The sequence below is a fragment of the Vanacampus margaritifer genome, chromosome 10 (assembly GCF_051991255.1).
Source record: "Vanacampus margaritifer isolate UIUO_Vmar chromosome 10, RoL_Vmar_1.0, whole genome shotgun sequence".
NCBI classification, from domain to species: Eukaryota; Metazoa; Chordata; class Actinopteri; order Syngnathiformes; family Syngnathidae; genus Vanacampus; species Vanacampus margaritifer.
The window spans coordinates 28464667-28483904 of record NC_135441.1 but is presented as its reverse complement, the minus strand read 5'-3'; the positions used below and the strand labels follow the sequence as shown (position 1 = coordinate 28483904).

Below are 19238 nucleotides of genomic sequence, written 5' to 3'. Positions count from 1 at the left end.
GACAACTGTGCTCGCGCGCGCGCTTAATCAGTTTGTCCAATCATGAGAGACAGAAAATGAAGGCGTGGTATTGTGCGCGCGCACACATACACACACAGTCAATCCCCTTCCTCCCCGGCCTCCAGCGGGGGAGGGTCCCGAGTCAGCCCCCGGGAATAAAAAGGCAACTAGCGAGCAAACGTGAAGACTTCCAGAAGACTTAAACTCGTTCGTTGGTGTTCCTCTCAACTGTGAGTAACTTGCAACATCCGCACGCACGCACGCACGCACGCACGCACACGCACGCACACACATGCTAGACGGCTGTGGACACGTGATGGACAGGTGAGATTGTTTTTATTTTTGTCTTTTCTGATCTTTCGTGTGAACACTTTTTGATGGCCTTTGAACAAGTTGTGTGCAAAGTTTTTGTGGCAGGATTGTCATCTTTATTAACCAATTGAAAGCGGGCTCCTCCCATGGCTCCACCCCCACCGCTCTGTGATTGGCTGGAGGGCTTTCTGCCCACAAACGCCCCTCTTATGGCAAAACACAACAAAATGACAAAGTACAGGCTGCGGTGTTTGATGACAAAATCGCACGTCACGCATTAACGGAAGCGCGCAGGTGTGGATTGAGGGGGATTACACGTGAACGCATCCAGTGTTGAACGAGTGTTTATTTGTGAGTGAAAACTAAAGGGTGACGGACGAAAACCCACTTTTTCAAGTTTGTTGTCAATCGTCATCAATATTGACGGAACGCCCGCTCATTGTAGTTGTAGTGAATGTTTACATAAAAGATTGAGCTTGAGTTCCGAACCCAAATCTCGGTTAGCATCACGTTGCGGGCTTGCTTTTCTTGGCTGTGCAGCGACATGACGACAAAAAAGAAAAGAAGAAAAGTTGCATCGTGGCTTTTGTGGTCAATCAGGTGACCGGCGGTTGTCTTCTGACTTTGGCTAATGCTAAATGCTATCTGGCGGCGGCGCTGACCTGCCGTCGCTCACACATCGGAAACGTGGCGTGCGGCACTACATTTCCCATCATTCTTAGACGCAGAAGCAGGAAGCAGTTGTAGTTCCGCTACGACGAAGAAGAAGAAGAAGAAGAAGAAGAAGAAGAAGAAGAAGAAGAAGAAGAAGAAGGGACGCCTGCTAGCCATTTGATGCGGATGCGAACGGCAACAGGTTGGAATTGAAGATGACAAAATGAAACGCCGACGTGCATCCGGACGCAAGGACGAGCGGATGACGGGACAAACGTCCTTTCCAACCATTTGAATTGGGGCCGGACCGATAGGCCAAATTATTGACGCGGCACGTCCGATGTGTGCCCCGTCGCCAGTCGGCTGATGGGAGGGAGGAGGGGCCGAGGGCCGTCCGGGACGCCAACGCAGCAGGGGACAAAATGGAGGCGGAGGACAGCCAGGCCGCGTCCCGCTCGTCACGTTAGCGAGCGCCAGAAGACGACAAACAAAAACAAAGAGGAAGCCGAGGAACGAGGACAAATGTTTGCAAACGCCTTCTCATGACACTTTGACCTCAGCTACTCGGCTCGTGCGTGCGTGTGTGTTTTGAGGAGGAATGTTTTGGAAGCGAGGTTACTCGAGTTCACCGACAGCGTTTGTGGCGCTTGCACGCTCTCAAGCGGAATGTTCTGCGCTCCAGGCTCCGGATTTGGCCATGCTGACCTCCCGTCTCTGGCCCCGCCCCCTCCTCCTGGCCTGCGCGCTGACGTGGGCCGTGGCGGTTGCCGAGCCGGCCGGATGCAAGATCCGCATCACCGACAAAGGCCTGGACATGCGTAAGAGCCGGCGTGGGTGCGCGCGCGCGCGCGTGCGTGGCCGCCAATGAGCCGCGTTGTCTTTTTGTCTCTAGTCAAATGGGAGACGCAGAAGTTCGCGGAGGAGGAGCTGAGCAACATCAGCATGCCCGAGATGAGCGGCGCGGAGGGGAACTTCCAGTACACCATCACCGAGTGCGTCACACCTGCTGCTTGCACGCTTTCACGCTCAAACGTTGCGACCTTTCGAGGCAACTGCAGCTCAGACTGCGTTTGTTGGTACACAAAAAGGAAACTTGGAAAAAAAATTAAGAAATAAGAAACACCATAATGATGTAAGTCCCCATTTACAATATGATTTATTAATGTTGGCAAAAACAAACCCTAACCCAATGGAACATCCACAACTATTTGAAGAACCGAGAAGTTATTTGGAGCCGTTTTTTAAATAAAAAATGTCCAAATCTTCTGATTTCAGCATCTCAACAGTAATTGTTGACCCATTTTGTCAAAACATGTTTTTACTTTGGAAAACGATGACCGAACCGCTTTAAAAAAAAAAAAATACATTTGAATTCAAAAGAATCCGATGAATGGATTGTACAACTCTGAAATGGTGACATCACGAGAGGGGCGGGGCCTGCGATTGACGTAGCGTGCGGCGTGCGTTCCAGCGTGAAGATCACCGAGCTCAACCTGACCTCCGTGGACTTGAGCTTCCTGCCCGAGGTGGGCGTGAGCTTCCACGTCCAAAACGCCTCCATCACGCTCAGCTTCCAACGCCAGCTCCTCTACTGGTTCTTGTGAGTAGCGCCGCCGCCGCCGCCGCCGCCGTCGCCGGCCGAGTGACCGAACGGCTCGCTCGTACGTGTCAGTTACGACACGGGAAGGATCGAGGCGTCGGCCGACGGCGTCCGCATCAACACGGGGCTCGGCCTGGGCCGGGACGGGCTCGGACGCCTGACCATCAACAACGTCACCTGCCAAGCCAAAATCCAGAAGATGAGGGCAAAGTTCAGCGGGACGCTCGGGTAACGCCATCGCCGCCACCGCCGTCGTCATCGTCGTCGTCGTCATCGTCGGCCATTTTGCCCCCACAGGCGAGTTTACGACTTCCTGGGCAAGATTCTCACCACTGGCATGCGCTTCCTCCTCAACAAGCAGGTCCGTCCCGTCCCGTCCCGTCCTGTCTGTCAGCCACTGGCGTCTCACCTCCGTCTGGTGCGTCCGTGTCAGATCTGCCCGGCCCTGCAGCAGGCGTCTCTGGTGCACGTCAACGCCATGCTGGCGAGCATCCCGGTGAGGACGGAGGTGGACGACTACATCGGGATCGACTACTCGCTGACCGACGAGCCGCTGGTGACGTCTCGCGGCCTGGACATGAACTTCCGGGTGAGACACGGGCGGGAGGGGTGCGGCTGACGCGCGAATGCGGCTGACGCGCGAATGCGGCTGACGCGCATGCGGCTGACCGGCAGGGGATGTTCTTCCACCTGCGGGACGAGCGGGACACGCCGGTCAACGACGCCGCGGAGCCGCAAATCCAAGAGTACGAGCGCATGATCTACTTGGCGCTGTCAGAGTTCTTCTTCGACAGCGGCCTCTTGGCGTACCACAAGGCGGGAATCTTCCAGATCAACGTCACCAACGACAACGTGAGGACGGACGGACGGACGTCGGACGGACGGTGACCGTCTTTGATGTGTTTTCCCTTCGGCAGATGCCCAAAGATCTGGAGGTGCTGCTGAGGACGACCTTCTTCGGGACCATCGTGATGCTGGCGAGTGTCGCGTGGCCGATGTCCGTCCTTTTGCACGTCTTTCACATCCTTGACGTTTGCTGTCCATGCGTGTCTTTGAGGCCCGCAACGGCTCCCGCGTCATCACGTCGCTTCCGTGTCAGTTTTCGTGCCCCTTTTCAACAGCGTCCCACCACATTGTCACGTGTCTTTGATGTGGCCGTTTTGGACGTCCATTTTCCCCCCCGTCTCGCATGTGTTTGGCCTCCATGAGCGACATGTTTCTATTTTTGGAACTTGTCTCTGATGTGTCTTCCCAGCATGTCTTTGATTTTCCACATCTTTGCTATCTGGCTTCAATCCGTTTTCCATTTGTGTCATTTTGTTCCCTTCACGTCCGTTCCCAAGTGCCTTTTGACGTGTCTTTGATGTCCGTGTGTGCGCTTGTTTGACGTCGTCACGGACGCGACTTGAGACTTGCCTTGCGCTTTGCTCGTTAGAATCCGTCGCTGTTGGACGCGCCCGTGTCTTTGGAACTGGCTGCCAACGCGCCGCCAAAGTCCACCATCAAGACGTCCGGCGCCACCGTCGACATGACGGCCATCGTCAAGGTGATGATGACGCCCGCCGGCCAGCCGCCCGTGCTGCTCAGCAGCATGACCATGGTACGTGCGCACGCACGCACGCACGTTGCCCAGAGTCGTCAAAGAGGTCAGAATGTTGTCTTGTGCGCTTGTCCAGGAAAGCAAATTCAACGCCAGAGTTTTCATCCGTGGAAAACGTCTGGCTGTGCAAGCCGACCTGCGCAGGTCAACGCACACGCACGCACGCACGCACGCACACACGCCATCGCACCCGTGTGGGCGTGTCCTTCACGTATCTTTGACCTTTTCAGGTTCAAAATCTACTCCAACCAATCGGCGCTGGAATCTCTGGCAGTAAGAACGGCTCGTCTTGTGTCTGTTCGTGGCGTGTCTTTGACGAGTCGCTTTTTCCTGCTCTTCCGTGTGTCGTAGCTCTGAAGTACGTTTTTCACGTGTCTTTGATTTCGTGTGCGGGCTGCTTCCCGTGTCTTTGCCTGGTCTGGTGTTCATGGCTAGTAATGGCCTCTGTGTCTTTGATGTCTTTTTGTCTCCCAACGTCATTGATGTCTTTTTGTCTCCGAGCTGTCCATTTTGTGGCGTGTCTTTCATGCATTTGTCAGTGATTGAAAGACCTCTTTGAGATATTTTAAATGCCCCCCCCCCCCATGTCTTTGACATCCGCCAGCTGATTCCTCTGCAGGCTCCTCTGAAGACAATGTTGCAGATGTCAGTGGTGCCGCTCATCAACAGTAAGATGACATCATCACTTGCACGTACACTTGCACGCACGCACGCACGCACGCTGACCCCGCCCCCTTTTCAGAGTGGACCAAGCGAGGCGTGGGGATCCCCCTGGCCGACGGGATGGACCTCATTGAGGAGGTGGTGGCGTATCACAACGTGAGTGTGTATGAGCGCGTTGCGTGTGTTGCGCGTCCACCACCGCGCTGACCTGCGACCTCCTGCAGGGTTTCATCGTGATTGGAGCAAACCTTCACTTCAGCAAAGGCTTGCGGGAGATGGCCGCCGCCGCCGCCAAATGAACGCGTGCGCACACGCCGACTCTCACTTGCACGCGTTCTCACACACACGGCAACATGAATATACACGCACGTCTAGAGGGGCAACTAATCGATTATCAAATGACATTTTGGATAATCGATGAATCATCGAGTTCTCATTTCATGTCCAATTGTCCAAATGCTCCCAATTTGGGTTCCACAACAGAAAATATTTCTCCCATTTCTGTCATCTATGAAAGCGGACGGATGATGAATTTGATCAAATCAAACGATTGCTTTAACTGAAAAAGACCGATCAACATTTTTGCCAATTTTTCCTCACCTTACACGCCAAAATAGTAACGTCATCAACTTCTGTTTGTCAATTTGAAATGTTGTCGTGTTTTTGAAAAGAAGATTGCAAATGTAAACATTTCTTTGTCAGATTCATCGATTAATTGAAAGTATTTTGGGGGGGGGCAGATTAATCGATTAGTGAAATATTCACGTCTGTTTTAAATAGGAGCTTAACAAACACACGCGCGCGTCACTGGGCTAGCTTAGCATCAACACGCTAACAAGACCTTCATGGTTTTGCAGCACTTTATTGATCCATGACACGACTGGTCACCGCGACCAATCAATCACGCCACCCACCATGCCAATAAAGTTGCTTTGTCACATTTGCGTCAGTTTGTCCGCAATGGCGTCGTAACCGTGGAAACCGCACTTGGCGCCCGCCACCTTGCATCCGAACGTCAGCGCGTCCTGCAGACGGCAACCTGCCCGCCGCCCCACGACGCCGTTTGTCAATCACATGCTTTGGCTTGGCGCGTGTCTGTGTGTGCGTGTGCGTCACCGTTGGCCAGCTTGTGTATGACGGCGCCGTTGAACGTGTCTCCGGCTCCCAGCGTGTCCAGCAGCTGTTGGGGCGGGAAGGCGTCGGAATGCAGCGGCGTTCCGTCGGCGTCCAGCGCGTCCGCTCCTTTCTCGGCCCAAGCGCAGATCAGGACGGCCCTAAAACAACAAAAAAATGGAATTAAAAAATTGCTAATATAAATGAATCAAATCAAAAAATTAAATAGTAAGAAATAAAATAAAAGTATCTAAATAATAAAACCTAAAATGAAATAATTACATTTCACTTTGTCCTTATATTGTAAATATATATAATAATATTGCAATGATTTTTCAGGGAGAAAAACAACATGAGATAAATATAAAATATAAAAATACAATAAATCAATACAAATAATAATAATGATGGCTACATCATAGCAAAAAAACACACTTTGTCCTGGAAATGTGGCGACTATTTTTGAGGGTTCGCAAGCAATTAGAACCGTTGCTGACCGAATGAATGAATCGTTTGAGAAAATTTACTATTTCATTTGTCATGTTAGTTTTTTGTCAAGAGGGCGTCACTGCCCATTTCGTTTGGACTTTTGAAAAAGAGCAAATCCACCACATCTGCCTTTTGGCATCAAGAGGCCTTTTGAGGTGAATGACCTTTTGACCTTGGAATTCCCACCGAGGGCCCAAAACATTGCAATCAAGCCGCCGTTTGAAGGGAGCGTCCCACCGTGACCCACCCAAGCGTCCCACCGTGAGCGTCCCACCGTGACCCACCCAAGCGTCCCACCGTGAGCGTCCCACCGTGACCCACCCAAGCGTCCCACCGTGAGCGTCCCACCGTGACCCACCCAGGCGTCCCACCGTGACCCACCCAAGCGTCCCACCGTGACCCACCCAGGCGTCCCACCGTGACCCACCCAGGCGTCCCACCGTGACCCACCCAGGCGTCCCACCGTGAGCGTCCCACCGTGACCCACCCAAGCGTCCCACCGTGACCCACCCAGGCGTCCCACCGTGACCCACCCAGGCGTCCTACCGTGACCCACCCTGAGCGTCCCACCGTGACCCACCCAAGCGTCCCACCGTGACCCACCCAGGCGTCCCACCGTGACCCACCCAGGCGTCCCACCGTGACCCACCCAAGCGTCCCACCGTGACCCACCCAGGCGTCCCACCGTGACCCACCCAAGCGTCCCACCGTGAGCGTCCCACCGTGACCCACCCAAGCGTCCCACCGTGAGCGTCCCACCGTGACCCACCCAGGCGTCCCACCGTGACCCACCCAAGCGTCCCACCGTGACCCACCCAGGCGTCCCACCGTGACCCACCCAGGCGTCCCACCGTGACCCACCCAAGCGTCCCACCGTGACCCACCCAAGCGTCCCACCGTGACCCACCCAGGCGTCCCACCGTGACCCACCCAGGCGTCCCACCGTGACCCACCCGAGCGTCCCACCGTGACCCACCCAGGCGTCCCACCGTGACCCACCCAGGCGTCCCACCGTGACCCACCCAAGCGTCCCACCGTGACCCACCCAGGCGTCCCACCGTGACCCACCCAGGCGTCCTACCGTGACCCACCCTGAGCGTCCCACCGTGACCCACCCTGAGCGTCCCACCGTGACCCACCCAGGCGTCCCACCGTGACCCACCCTGCTCGGAGGCGACCTCGAAGTCCTCGGAGGGCACTTTGAGGCGTGTCGAAGCCCAGCTGGCGGGAAACGTCTTTGCTCACAAATACCTGAAACACAAACACACAAAAGGCAGCTGGGCACGCTGACCTTTGATCTTTGGCTTCGGGGGGAAAATTGTCACTCCAAACTTGCCGATCGGCTGCTTGTCCTCCACGCAAGACAAATGAAGACTTTTGTAACTGGCCACAAGGTGGCAGCAAAGCAACTTAAAATGGAGACCAGCTAGCAAGCAGCTGATGCATCATTTTTGAGGTCTTTTGTTTTGGGCTTTTGACAACAAGTGACAAACTTTCCAATAGTTGCAGATTTTTGTTTTGGGGCTTCTCTTCATTCTTTCAAATGTGTTTCATTATCTGCGCATTTTTAGCAACCACTTGCAAGGATTTCAGGCCAGGATTTGGATTGATTTGTTCTCATTGAAGTTTCCTTTCTTGGATTTCCGGTTAAAGCCGTATTTTGCCGTGTTTTGCGACTGACCACGTCAGCGTGCGGGAAGAGCTGATAAAGCTTCTCTCGGGGCTTCTCGATCTCCACGGAGGTGGCGATCCGGCGTTGCCGTGGCAACGCGGCGTTGTGGCGCGTCACCGCCGCCATCATCTTCAGCTGCTCGTCGGCGTTGCGCCCCTGCGGGACCACCCGCCGGGTCACTCGGTTCTCTGCCGCTGGCCCCGGGGGCCGCGGGGCGGGGGGGGGCTCACCTCCCAGTGGATCCACTTGAAGGCGCTCAGGTCCAAAGCGTTGAAGTCTTCAAACGTTACATCAGGAATGTTGCTGCACAAATTCCAACATCAACATTATTATTATTATTATTGCGTATAAAAGCAATCCGCGTCATCGTCAGAGCGGAAAGAAATCGCGTGGACGCCCGCAAATTCACACTTTGGCCACCAAACGTCTAACAAACTTTCAATACTTCATTTGTTTGTTTTGCATTCAATTCTTGATGGATTTTTGCCCTAATGCCCCAATAATTGGATATTTTTAGGGGGGGTTAGATAACCCGTTAAGTATTTATATTTGATATTTAAATTCCAATTGTTCTTACACCCCAGCCCAATTTCACCTTATTTGTATTTTTTTTCCAGGGAAGTTTTTTTTTCTTTTTCTTTTTTTTTTAAGTAGGACAAATGTTCACAAAAAAACATTTTGCCCTATTCCAGACATATGTATGACTTTTTTTCTGGGACAGAACATTTGGAGATTCAAAAAAAAGGTGTTAAAACCGCCCAAATGTTAATGACTGGCGGCTCGGCTGGCGAATTGCGCAAATTGCGCAAATTTGCGCGCGCGTCCACAACTCAATCATGCTCATTGGCATCACAAAACATCAAATCACAACTTCTTTTATTTTTACATTCAAATGTCTTAAATCCATAAACATCACAAATTGTTGGATGCTTTCTTCATTAGAATTAAATACACAAAATTAAATCAAAAAAATACCAATTCAAGTAACCCACAGAAAATTAAAGCCACTGCAGACCGACCACCCTGAACGGGAAGCTTCCGGCCTTTTGCTAAGCTAAGCTAACTTTAGCGTCAAGCAGGACTCACAAAGCAACACAAGCACTTGAAGTCAAACATTCTCACGACAACTTATCGTGTCATAACCAAAAACTCATCACAATAAAATGTGAAACTTAAATATGTGAGATTGAGATTTTTTTTCCCCGTGCAGCAATATACTTTTGTAAAATGATTTTTAAAAAATGTAAAACGCACGCAACCATTTTTTGTTGCCCGCGCAAGACAATTTTGTGCATTTGTGAGCTCATCTGTCAAGAAAGCTAGCGTGACGCTAAGCTAGCCACAACGGCCGCCTGGTGGGACGCCGGGCCAAGAGGTCACGGCGTGGCCACCGCAGTGGGTCACGTGACTTTTCATTCGACCGCCATTTTGTTTTGACCGAGGAGACGAAAAGCCAGCCATGGATGAAAAGCAATCAATGGAAAGTGATTCATTTGAACCCGATGGAAAACCATCAACCAAACGTGATTGACAGGAACTCATCCAATGAATGCAATCGATGGAAATGGATCAATTATTAGCACTTTTTCAAGTTATTGCAAAATGATTGCTGGAAATTCCTCGCGTGGAAGCAAACGATGATGATCAATTGATGGAAAGCAATCGGTTGTTATCGGTTGATGAAAGACAATTGATGGATAGGCAGTGATCAATTACGAGGGCGGGAAACCAATTGATAGGGGAAGCCATCTTGTGGGTTGCCGAGCCGAGGATGGGTCGCCGCTCGAGCGGTCTTACGTGTCGGCCAGCAGGACGGTGCGAGAAGCGCTGGACGGACAAACCACGCAACACGCGCTGGGAGTTTGGCCCGTCGTCTGCCAAGCCAGCGGCGAAATGTCGATGGCCCGCCGCGACAAGTCGTCCACGATGAAACTGACACACACACACACACGGGAAACTCATCCATCGGCCCTCCAAAATAAAAGCCACGGGAACCTGACTGCCAGCACGGCGCTGACGTGGGAGGAGCCCGACGGTCTCCCCGGCGAGGTCCTGAAACACAGCCCAAGACGCGAGCGCGCACACACGCACGCACGCACGCACGCACAAACCTGTTCATGTGCAGGATGGTGCGACTTCCTGTGGCGGCGTTGCTGATGACGAGTGAGGTCGGCGTGACACAGACGGCGCGCTCACGCGGCGAGCACACGTGCACCTGGAACCTCGCAAAATCTTCCAAAATAAAACTACACACAGGAAACAAACTGCTTCATGCCTTCTCTGCCCTACAAAATAAAATACTTGGACAGGATACATTTGTTTGGGTGCACTTGATGGAAATTCATCAACTTTGCACTTCTTTTTTTCTTTTTTTTGAAAGCATCTGTATGCTTGCATGGGTGTGTGTGGTTGTTAGTAGCTAGTCAAAGTCTCCAGTGTGTTTGTTTGTTTGCGTGCGCGTGTGTGCGCGTGTGCGCGTGTTACCTGGCCACAGGTCCCGCACAAAGCGATCCCATAAATGCGCACGGCGATCCCAGCAGTGACAAAACTGTACACGAATTGGACGCGTTGCCGCCTCGCTGCCATCGCTGTGACACACACCTGGCGCGCGCACACACACGCACACACACACACACACACACAAACAGAGGGTTATAATAATAGTTTTGGGGGAAGTTCATTACAGTTTCTTTCATTTGGTTTCCTGTTTAATATAAATAATTAATTACCTTTATTATTATTATTTTTTTAGGGGTAATCTTTTTTGAAATTTTTCATTTTCGTTTTGCTCTTATTCGTTTGAGTGAGTGCGTGAGAGTGAGCGTGAGAGAGAGTGAGTGAGCGGTCACAATAGGTATTGCGTAATAAAGAACTGAACTTTTGGACCTTCGTTTGGACTGGCGGCCATACAGTAACAGCAAAACAAAAATGAATTCAAGATAACCCCCAGCTCGAAAATGTTTCTTCAATTTAAGTTTAACTAAATATTTGATGAAGTCTGACAACCTTGGCGCGAACATACTTAACAGTTGCCCGGTCCAAATGAAGCAGGAAAACGGATGCTGCCCTTTTGATTGACGTTAGCATTAGCATTAGCATCCCGTCCGACTCACCGGCTGTCCGAATCTTCTTCCGGAAATGCGTCTACCACGCTGATGATGTCCAGACAAACGAGGCCGATACAGAGAATCTTCTTGGGCTTCGTTTGCTCTCCCTGCTGCTCCATCGCGGTCGCCAACCTTCGTCCTGTTTGCTCAACTTTGGTTTGTTTTGATGGACTTTGATGGCTTTAGCCCGCCTTCTTCTTCTCCTTTCTTTTGCGGCAGACGGGCACGTCAAGTGCATCGCTGCCCTCCACTGGTCATGAACTTAATCGGCTGCATGACGTCACCGCTTCTTCTTCGTCGCCCTATTTCCGGAGCTTGCCGTCCCGCCAAATTGGCCCGAGACATACATTTCAATTCAGGTTTGAAAATAAATATCACATGGCCACAGACTCACAGATACTCAAGATAAAGCTTTTATTTGTTAATTTCCCTTAAAAAAATATAAACTAATCAGCAGTAGCAACATAACGGTCGTCAGATCACGTGGGCAGTGTTAGTCGCCGTGGTAACGGAAAGCCAATCACAGAGCAGTGCTCATTACCACGGAAACGGGGCCCAACTCAGAAGGGTTGCTTGTTGATGAATCTGGAGAAGACGGCGAACGCCGCCACAGGTTTGTCCGTCGGCACCATGTGACCCGAGCCCTGTGGGGGAGCGGAGTTCAAAGTTCGTCAGACGGCCGCGCAAGGCCATGGCGTCGGTGGCGTTTACCTTGACGGTGAGGAAGGCCAAGTTGTTGAACTCTTTGACGAAGCCGCCCACCTGACGCCCGCCCGCGTCCTCGTACAGCCACGGACGCCGACTCACCTGCACCTGTTCACAAGTCCACAGCAAAAATGTGCAAAAAAAGTTTGGACGCTTGGAGGGGGTGCATTTGGAGGCGTGTCGAAAAAAGGAAAAGGCTCATTTGGGCGATGGAAACGGGTTTTGCGGAGAAGCGCTGACACGTGGCATGTTTGGACCGGATATGACGTCACGCACGTTTGTAGTCACAAAGCAATGGCGGACCATAAAGTAAGCGGAGGTGGCAAATCCAAATCCTGCCACTCTTTGGCTACAGCCCCAAATGCTAGCTAGCTAGCTAGCAAGAGCTAGCTTCCATGGTGCTCGTTTATCTGCTAGCTAAATCCAAACTGTGGCAGGCTTTTGACTTTCTGGACCCGGATTTGCCGTCTCTGAAAGTAAGATTTGTTTGCGGGGACGACGAAACTGAAATCTTTTTGGAATTAACGAAGCGAATATTCATGCTAATTCAGATGGAAAACATCAAAGAAACTCTAAAAAAAATGACACGAGCAAGTCATACGACGTCATCGCACGGCGCCGTCGCTTCCTGGTCGTCGTCTTCTTCCTTCAAATGACTGCTGGATCTCGTCTCTTAAGGGTGTAGAGCGCCACCTACAGCGGCGGAGTCCTCAATAGTCCTAAAAGAAGAACCGATGCAAACGGGCACAAGTCGCACGTCCGTCTAAATTTGCTTGAAAAATTGGATGGAAACCCGACTTGGAGTTGATTGGCCGTCGTCACGTGCAGCGAGTGACATCACGAAGTGTGGAAATTAGGGCTGGCTTGAAAAGAAATGTCCATTTCAATCATTATTGTTTTGAACAAGTTCAATAAAACGGACATGATTCATGTAACTGCTTTGGATTCCATTCGAAACGTAAATATTCTTTTTTTTTCATACTACGCCAATAAAGAGCAAGACGTTTGCATTTGCAGCATTGAGACTTCTGAGAACGTCTTCCATATAAAAGTCGCATTGCTACTTCCAATGGGACTGCATTTTGGACTGCATTTTGGACTGCATTTTGGACTGCATTTTGGACTGCATTTTGGACTGGTTCGCCGTCCCTAAAGTCCAAATGGAAGATTTTGCCGAAGTGTTGGTCGGGCTTTGCCCCATTTTCCCTTCCCGCCGACTGACCTCCTGGTTCAAGGACTCCACGAACCACTCGTCGCCCATGAAGTTGCAAGCCATGTCCACGTCGCCGTTGTACACCAGCACGCGGTACTTCTACACACACACACACACACACACAACGTGGATGGCGAAGTCAGCGGCGGACGTCAACGTGCGCGGCGGCGGCGCCTTGGTACCAGCGCGGCCAGAAGCTTGAGGTACTGCTTGCTGACGTCCGGATAGAGCCGGCCGTAGTTGAGGTAGACCGAAGAGCTGGCAAAGAGCAAAAGCAATCAAGTCTGTCGTTAAGATGGCGGAGAAAAACGCCGAAAAGCCGCCACGGCGCAAAATGGAAACTCTTTAAAAATAGTCGAAAATTCCGATGATGCTAAATCATTTTGAAAATAGAATTCAAATGAAAACAACAAAAGGTCAAAGTGCGAGTACTAACATGAAAACATTTGATTGTCGCACTAAACAATTGCAACTTGATATTTTTGCCAGCACGAACCCTTTAAGACGTTTTTTTTTTTTGTTCAATCCCTTTTTCCAAATTGGCGAAGAATCGGCGCTCACCTGCAGATGGTCCAGTCGAGCGCCTCGGCGCTGATGTGCAGGGCGCGTCGTATGTGCGGGTCGTTGAGGAAGCGGGTGGCAGGCGTGGAGTTGGTGCAGGGCGGCTCCAGGCGCACGCGGGTCTCGCCCGACGCCAGCAGGCCTCGCAGCTTCTGAAGCGCCACGGGAAAAAAAAAACGGGATTGGCCATTGGGAGGAGGAGGAGGAGGATGATGATGATGATGATGATGATGATGTTGAGGATGATGGCGACCTTGTTCCACATCTGCGTCCACTCATGATGGATGAAGACGTTGCCCAGGTCTCGCACCACCAGCTGATCCCGCTCCACACTGAAAAGACGCACGAGGACGTTGAGTTGCAAAATCCACAAATCCAATCGAAGCGTCTGCGGTCAAAGTTCAACTTCCAGCGAGTTCGCAAGCTGCTCTGCCGCGAGACGCATTTGGACAACATTCCAAATGAATTCAAGTGGAAATAAAAACAAAATACATAGCAATCAATAAATGCAGAAATAAAGGTCAAAATATATATATATTTTTTAAAAGATTCAAAATATGAATATAAAAGAAATATAAATGGAAACAAAAACAACACAATATCAATCAATAAATACAAAAATAAGAAACAAGATTCAAAAAATTGAATATACAAATACATGTGGAAATAGAATGAAATATCCGTTAATAAATACAAAGGCTGTGTTTATTTATTTCATGCTGCAGACGCTCTGTCAGGTGGCAATTAGTTATTCAAATGAGGGGGCGGTCCTAAGCGCGCCTTGGGTTGCCTTTCATTGGTGGAGTGAGCGGCTCGGCCGGCAAGGAAGTCTCGCCAGCAATGGCCGCCTATCAGCAACACTTGCCGAACCCCACCCAAGACACGAACCCCACCCAAGACACGAACCCCACCCAAGACACGAACCCCACCCAAGACACGAACCCCACCCAAGACACGCCCCCTCATTTGAATAACATTACCACCGTCTGCAGCATAAAAGAAATGCATGTGAGCGCAGAGCGTTTGTATTTAGTGACTGATGATATTTCATTCTATTTATACATATTGATTTTTTTAATCTCATTTTTTATTTTGGTATTTATTTGTACTTTTATTTAGGGATATATTTATATTTTGTTGTTTTTATCTGAATTTGGAATGCTATTTTTCATTTTCAATGAATGTTGTCACTTTTGGTCCCGCATAGACGCACGCAGAAGACAGGTGGCGCCGTCTGACCTGAACCTGCGGGGGGCGCCGCCCGGGCAGGGCGCGTACAGGTTGTACATGTTGAGCCCCGAGCCGTAGACGATGTCCTGAACCTCGGCCAGCTGCCGGCAAAAAGCGAAAAGGAGGCGTCACATCACGCCAGCGGCGGCGATTGGGGGGTCGGCGCGGGGGGTCGGCGGCACTCACGGCGGCGGAGCAGTTGACGTCGGTGTTGCGGTGGAAGTCGCATTTTCCTTGGCGGCAGCACCACGTCCGCAGGCGGCTCCACAGGCCGCTTCCCAGCAGGCCGTGGTAGTACGCAAAGTACACCAACGAGTTGTCGTTGAGCTCGTAACTGGACATGCCGTTGCCCACCGCCACGCCCTCAACACGCACACACGCAGCCAGGTGATCAAAGGTCATCAAATGAAACAGCGCAAACATGTCTGAGCGTGTGTGCAATTGAACGCCATCTTGTGTGTGTCAACTCAAACAAAGCAACGACTTTGTGATTTTCTAGGAAATCGATCCCTTTCCTAATTATTAACAAATATTCAGATCAAATATTACTAATATGATCCTAATTATTAACAAATCATTTCCAAACAAATCATCCGCGTGGTCACATAAACTAAAATCATCACAAACAAATATTTGTTACAATTGGCTGATCTGATGGATTCCAATGACGACGAAAAAATGGGGTCAAGCATTTCTTGGGGTCAATTTAGCAAAGTGGGAAAGCCGGTCACCTGAAGGTTGAGGGCGTCGTCCTCCATGACTCGCTCGGCCAGCGTGGGCACGTAAATGCCGCCGTAGCTTTCTCCTGTCAGGAAAAGCGGGTTGGCGCTCAGCTCGGGAAAAAGCCGGAAGAACTCCTTCAGCGCCAAATAGTTGAGCGTGGACACCTGACAAAGGCGGGAAAAGTCAAGGAGACGGCAGGCCGGGCGGGAGGCCGGGCGGCGCGACCCCGCTGACCTCCGTGTCGTTGGTGGCGTAGGCGCCGTCGTCAGAGTAGGAGAAGCCCACCCCCGCTGGAGACTCCAGGTACAGCATGTTGGCGATCTGGAACGTCACGTCACACATCGTCGTCACTGGACGGGTCTTTTCAGAACCTAAACAAATGCGATTGGCTTTTTGGGGGTCCCGCAAGGCTAAAATATGAATTTCAGGCACAACGTTTGACGTTTGTTTTTTAGTATTTGCTTAACTTAGCAAGAAGGAAAAAAGAAGCCATCTTCTTGTCTCTTCTTAATGTTTGTTTGAATGTTGAGGTCAAACGATGACTGAAAATAAGATGATTTTCGGGGGGACGATCATTGTTTCGATTCATTTCAAGTTGTCCAATTGGTCAGAATTTCAACCAATCAGCACTAAATACTGTCCGTTCTGGAACGCTCCATGAAAGCACATGGTTATTATTTATTAGGATTCCCAAGAAACTCGTGCTTTTGCTTTGGAAAGCCACCGTCAGCATTTTTTGCAAATGTTTTGATACGTTAAGAGCCCAAATGCAATTAACGTGTTCACTGGCAGCCATTTTGACGGACTCCCGCCTGTTTTGACTGGATTTGGGCTGATGTTGCAAAGTCCGCACAATATTGTGTTCTATTGCTATCAAAACATGGAACCTAGCAAAAGAAAGATGAGAGTCTCTTCTCTCGTCAGGAAAATAAAAGGATATTTCTATCCGTTTCCGTTTCCCAGCAATTAGAAAATAGCCAAGTTTGATCATGATTCACAAATGTGAGGAAAAAGAGCTTGTTGCAACGTGGCTGATCTCAAATACTCTGCTGCCACCTGCTGGACGTTTTTTTGTCATTACTGCCATTGCTTCAAGCGACCTCTTCAGGTCAGAAGCGGCATCAAAGTTTTCTGGATGTTCGCGCATAAAAAGAAACGTATAAATACGTCTTTGGGAGCATGGCAACGTTTGACATGGGAGCAAATTAGTTTATGCGGTTTTTTTCCCTCCCATTTTGAATACGGTTTTGTAATCCCACTCCTTGACAAAAATAATTGATAGATGAATGGATTATGAAAATGAGCCTCATTTGAATGTCATTTTTTTTGGGTTAAGTTCGACTGTGTTCAGGTCTACCTCAAAAAAAAAAAAAAAAAAAGAAAGAAAAATGATCAAAGTTGCGTAATGCGGTTGTGGACGTCTCCCCTGACCGTGCCAATCAAGCACGGCGATGTGTCGGGCGAGGGGTCGTGACCTTGTTCCAGGAGTTTGGGTTTTCTCTCAGCGTGACGCCGTCATCCTCCACCTGCACAACAAGCCGCGTTACTAAAGCAGGCCAAAAGGGGGCGCTGACGTCCAATTCAACTCAACCTTGCTCATACGTCAAGAGCAGAAAAAGGTCAAATTGACGGCTGGCGTGTGGCACCATGACGCCGCCATGACGCCGCCATGACGCCGCCATGACGCCGCCATGACGCCGCCATGACGCCGCCATGACGCCACTGCCTGATATTCGCCGCCTACCAGGAAGGGTCCGTGCTCCGTCAGCAGCCCGTCCAGCGAACTGCAGCCGGGACCGCCGTTGAGCCACAGCACCACCGGGTCGGCCGCCGGACGATTCTGAGACTCCACCAACCTGCCGGCAGGAAGTGGGCAGGTGAGCGCGCGGCGGCGGCCACGCGGGACCGGGTTGGGTTGCGCTCACCAGTAGTGCAGATGCTTCCCGCCCGCCACGCTCAAATATCCCGAGAAGTGGCGGAAGGCGGGCTGCTTGGGAAGCCCGGGAAGGTGGACAACTTGGTCACCGGCCGGCGCCGCCGCCGCCATCTTACTCGCAAACAGGAAGTACAACAGCACCGCCGCCGCCATCTGACAGGAAGTGACATCATTAGAAAACGGCCGCACGCTTGCGCTCAATCCATGATTGATTGATTGACAATGAATCGATTCATCAACATCTAACGACAATTTTTTGATCAAATCTTTTTGAATGTAAAAAAAAAAAAGAAGCTCTGAATTGCAGCTTCGAGAGAGAAATTAATGAGGCCGATTTTCCTTTGAGCGTGATCGATTCATTAAAACCATGAATCGATTATTTGCTTGCACGTGCTTGTGACGTCACGACGTCTTCGCCACTCCAAAAACAAAAGCAAACCAAGCGGAGCTTTCGCGACACATTTGAGCTTTGAGCGCACTTCGCCGTCTTTGAGGCGATTGAAGGCAACCGCCGCGTCACTTGGAAGCGACGACGCCAGTTTGCCTACAAAGTTAGCAGAACGTGCTAACGGCTAAGCGCTAGCTGAGCGCGACTGACACAAAACAAAAACCGAGCGAGCGAGCGAGCGAGCGGTCGTCTTGTGACGAGGACGACAAACAGATCTACAAGAAAGGCTACAAGACGCAAAACGCGTGAGCCGACGTCTTACCTTCATAAAAGTCACTCTGCCGCCGCTGCTGCCTGCTTCCGGGTCACCTGACGACCCGCGTGACTGGCCTTCTTACAAGGTCACGTGATTGGCCTTTTTGCTTTAGCTACTTTGAACATTTTTTATTGTATTGCATTTGATCGAATTCACACGATGCCTTTGCAGTCACTGTTTTATGTATTCATCATTTCCCGCTCTACAATTTCCTAATTCTTTTTGTTTTCATTGAATTCACAGCATGCATTTATTCTGTTAATGACGTCACACAATCGCGGCACGGTGGTGACTGGCTAGCACGTGCGCCTCCCAGTGCCGAGGTCTTGAGTCCGGGCTTCGGGCTTCGGCCATCCTGGGTGGAGTTTGCATGTCTCCCCCCACCTGTGAGGGTTTTCTCCACGTACACCGCTTTCCTCCCACATTCTAAAAACATGCACAGCAAGTTGATTGAACACGCTTAAATCATAGGAGGTTTTGGAGGTTTCCCTTCTCCGACACAGCTGATATATGATCGGCTCACAACGACCCCGCTGATTGGACTCAGCTTGTGTTGGAAGAGGGAAACCTCCAAAACCGGACTTTGACCCCAAGGCCTGAAATTGTCCACAGGTGTGATTGTGGACGGTTGTTGGTCTGCGTGTGGCCTGCGATTGGCTGGCCAGCAGGTGAGGGTGCGGTTGAGGTGCGACCCAGCCTACTGCTAAGCGGTTAAGAACATCAATAGATGGATACCACACAATTTGCCTTCATTAACCGTATACATTTTAATCTGCTAATTAAATGTACTTATTTTATGTGCTTACGCATGAAAGCAATTTCAATGAATGCAAGCTGCTCGCGTTTGATTTAAATTGCTCCGAGCAGTTGATTGACATTTCCTGAAGCGGGTCCACTGAAGAAGCAAAGCACGATTCGGTTCTTTTGGTGGGACTTTGAGAGCCTTTTTGTTTTGT

The 19238-nt window shown here is 50.6% G+C and overlaps 3 protein-coding genes across 6 annotated transcripts; 1 reads left to right on the top strand and 2 right to left on the bottom strand.

The window, feature by feature from the left end:
* Positions 1-72: 72 nt before the first annotated feature.
* pltp (phospholipid transfer protein) lies at positions 73-5532 on the top strand. Of its 2 annotated transcripts, none has more exons than XM_077577595.1 (15): positions 73-230; positions 1649-1784; positions 1859-1958; positions 2438-2566; positions 2639-2794; positions 2864-2927; positions 3000-3155; positions 3242-3418; positions 3484-3660; positions 4002-4166; positions 4243-4310; positions 4397-4439; positions 4771-4834; positions 4909-4985; positions 5054-5532. In XM_077577595.1, the coding sequence occupies exons 2-15, from the start codon at positions 1664-1666 to the stop codon at positions 5126-5128; spliced, it is 1572 nt and encodes a 523-aa protein (XP_077433721.1). In that variant the 5' UTR covers positions 73-230; positions 1649-1663; the 3' UTR covers positions 5129-5532. The 2 variants fall into 2 exon arrangements, with proteins under 2 accessions (XP_077433721.1, XP_077433722.1); XM_077577596.1 differs by having other exon boundaries at positions 74-230; positions 3484-3543.
* Positions 5533-5675: 143 nt separating this feature from the next.
* Positions 5676-11444, bottom strand: khk (ketohexokinase). 3 transcript variants are annotated; one of them, XM_077577608.1, is made up of 9 exons: positions 11217-11444; positions 10588-10704; positions 10215-10349; positions 9901-10035; positions 8334-8406; positions 8113-8259; positions 7594-7682; positions 5946-6103; positions 5676-5868 (listed from the first exon to the last, which is right to left on the bottom strand). In XM_077577608.1, exons 1-9 carry the CDS (start codon positions 11327-11329, stop codon positions 5765-5767), a joined length of 1071 nt encoding a protein of 356 aa, XP_077433734.1. In that variant the 5' UTR covers positions 11330-11444; the 3' UTR covers positions 5676-5764. The 3 variants fall into 3 exon arrangements, with proteins under 3 accessions (XP_077433734.1, XP_077433736.1, XP_077433735.1); XM_077577610.1 differs by lacking the exon at positions 9901-10035 and having other exon boundaries at positions 11217-11443; XM_077577609.1 differs by lacking the exon at positions 10215-10349 and having other exon boundaries at positions 11217-11440.
* Positions 11445-11600: 156 nt separating this feature from the next.
* Positions 11601-18457, bottom strand: ctsa (cathepsin A). The gene is made up of 14 exons (XM_077577597.1): positions 18289-18457; positions 17568-17731; positions 17387-17498; positions 17118-17168; positions 15877-15963; positions 15651-15806; positions 15106-15282; positions 14929-15020; positions 13943-14021; positions 13690-13841; positions 13311-13386; positions 13138-13227; positions 11922-12023; positions 11601-11854 (listed from the first exon to the last, which is right to left on the bottom strand). Exons 1-14 carry the CDS (start codon positions 18292-18294, stop codon positions 11771-11773), a joined length of 1428 nt encoding a protein of 475 aa, XP_077433723.1. The 5' UTR covers positions 18295-18457; the 3' UTR covers positions 11601-11770.
* Between the last annotated feature and the right edge of the window lie 781 nt (positions 18458-19238).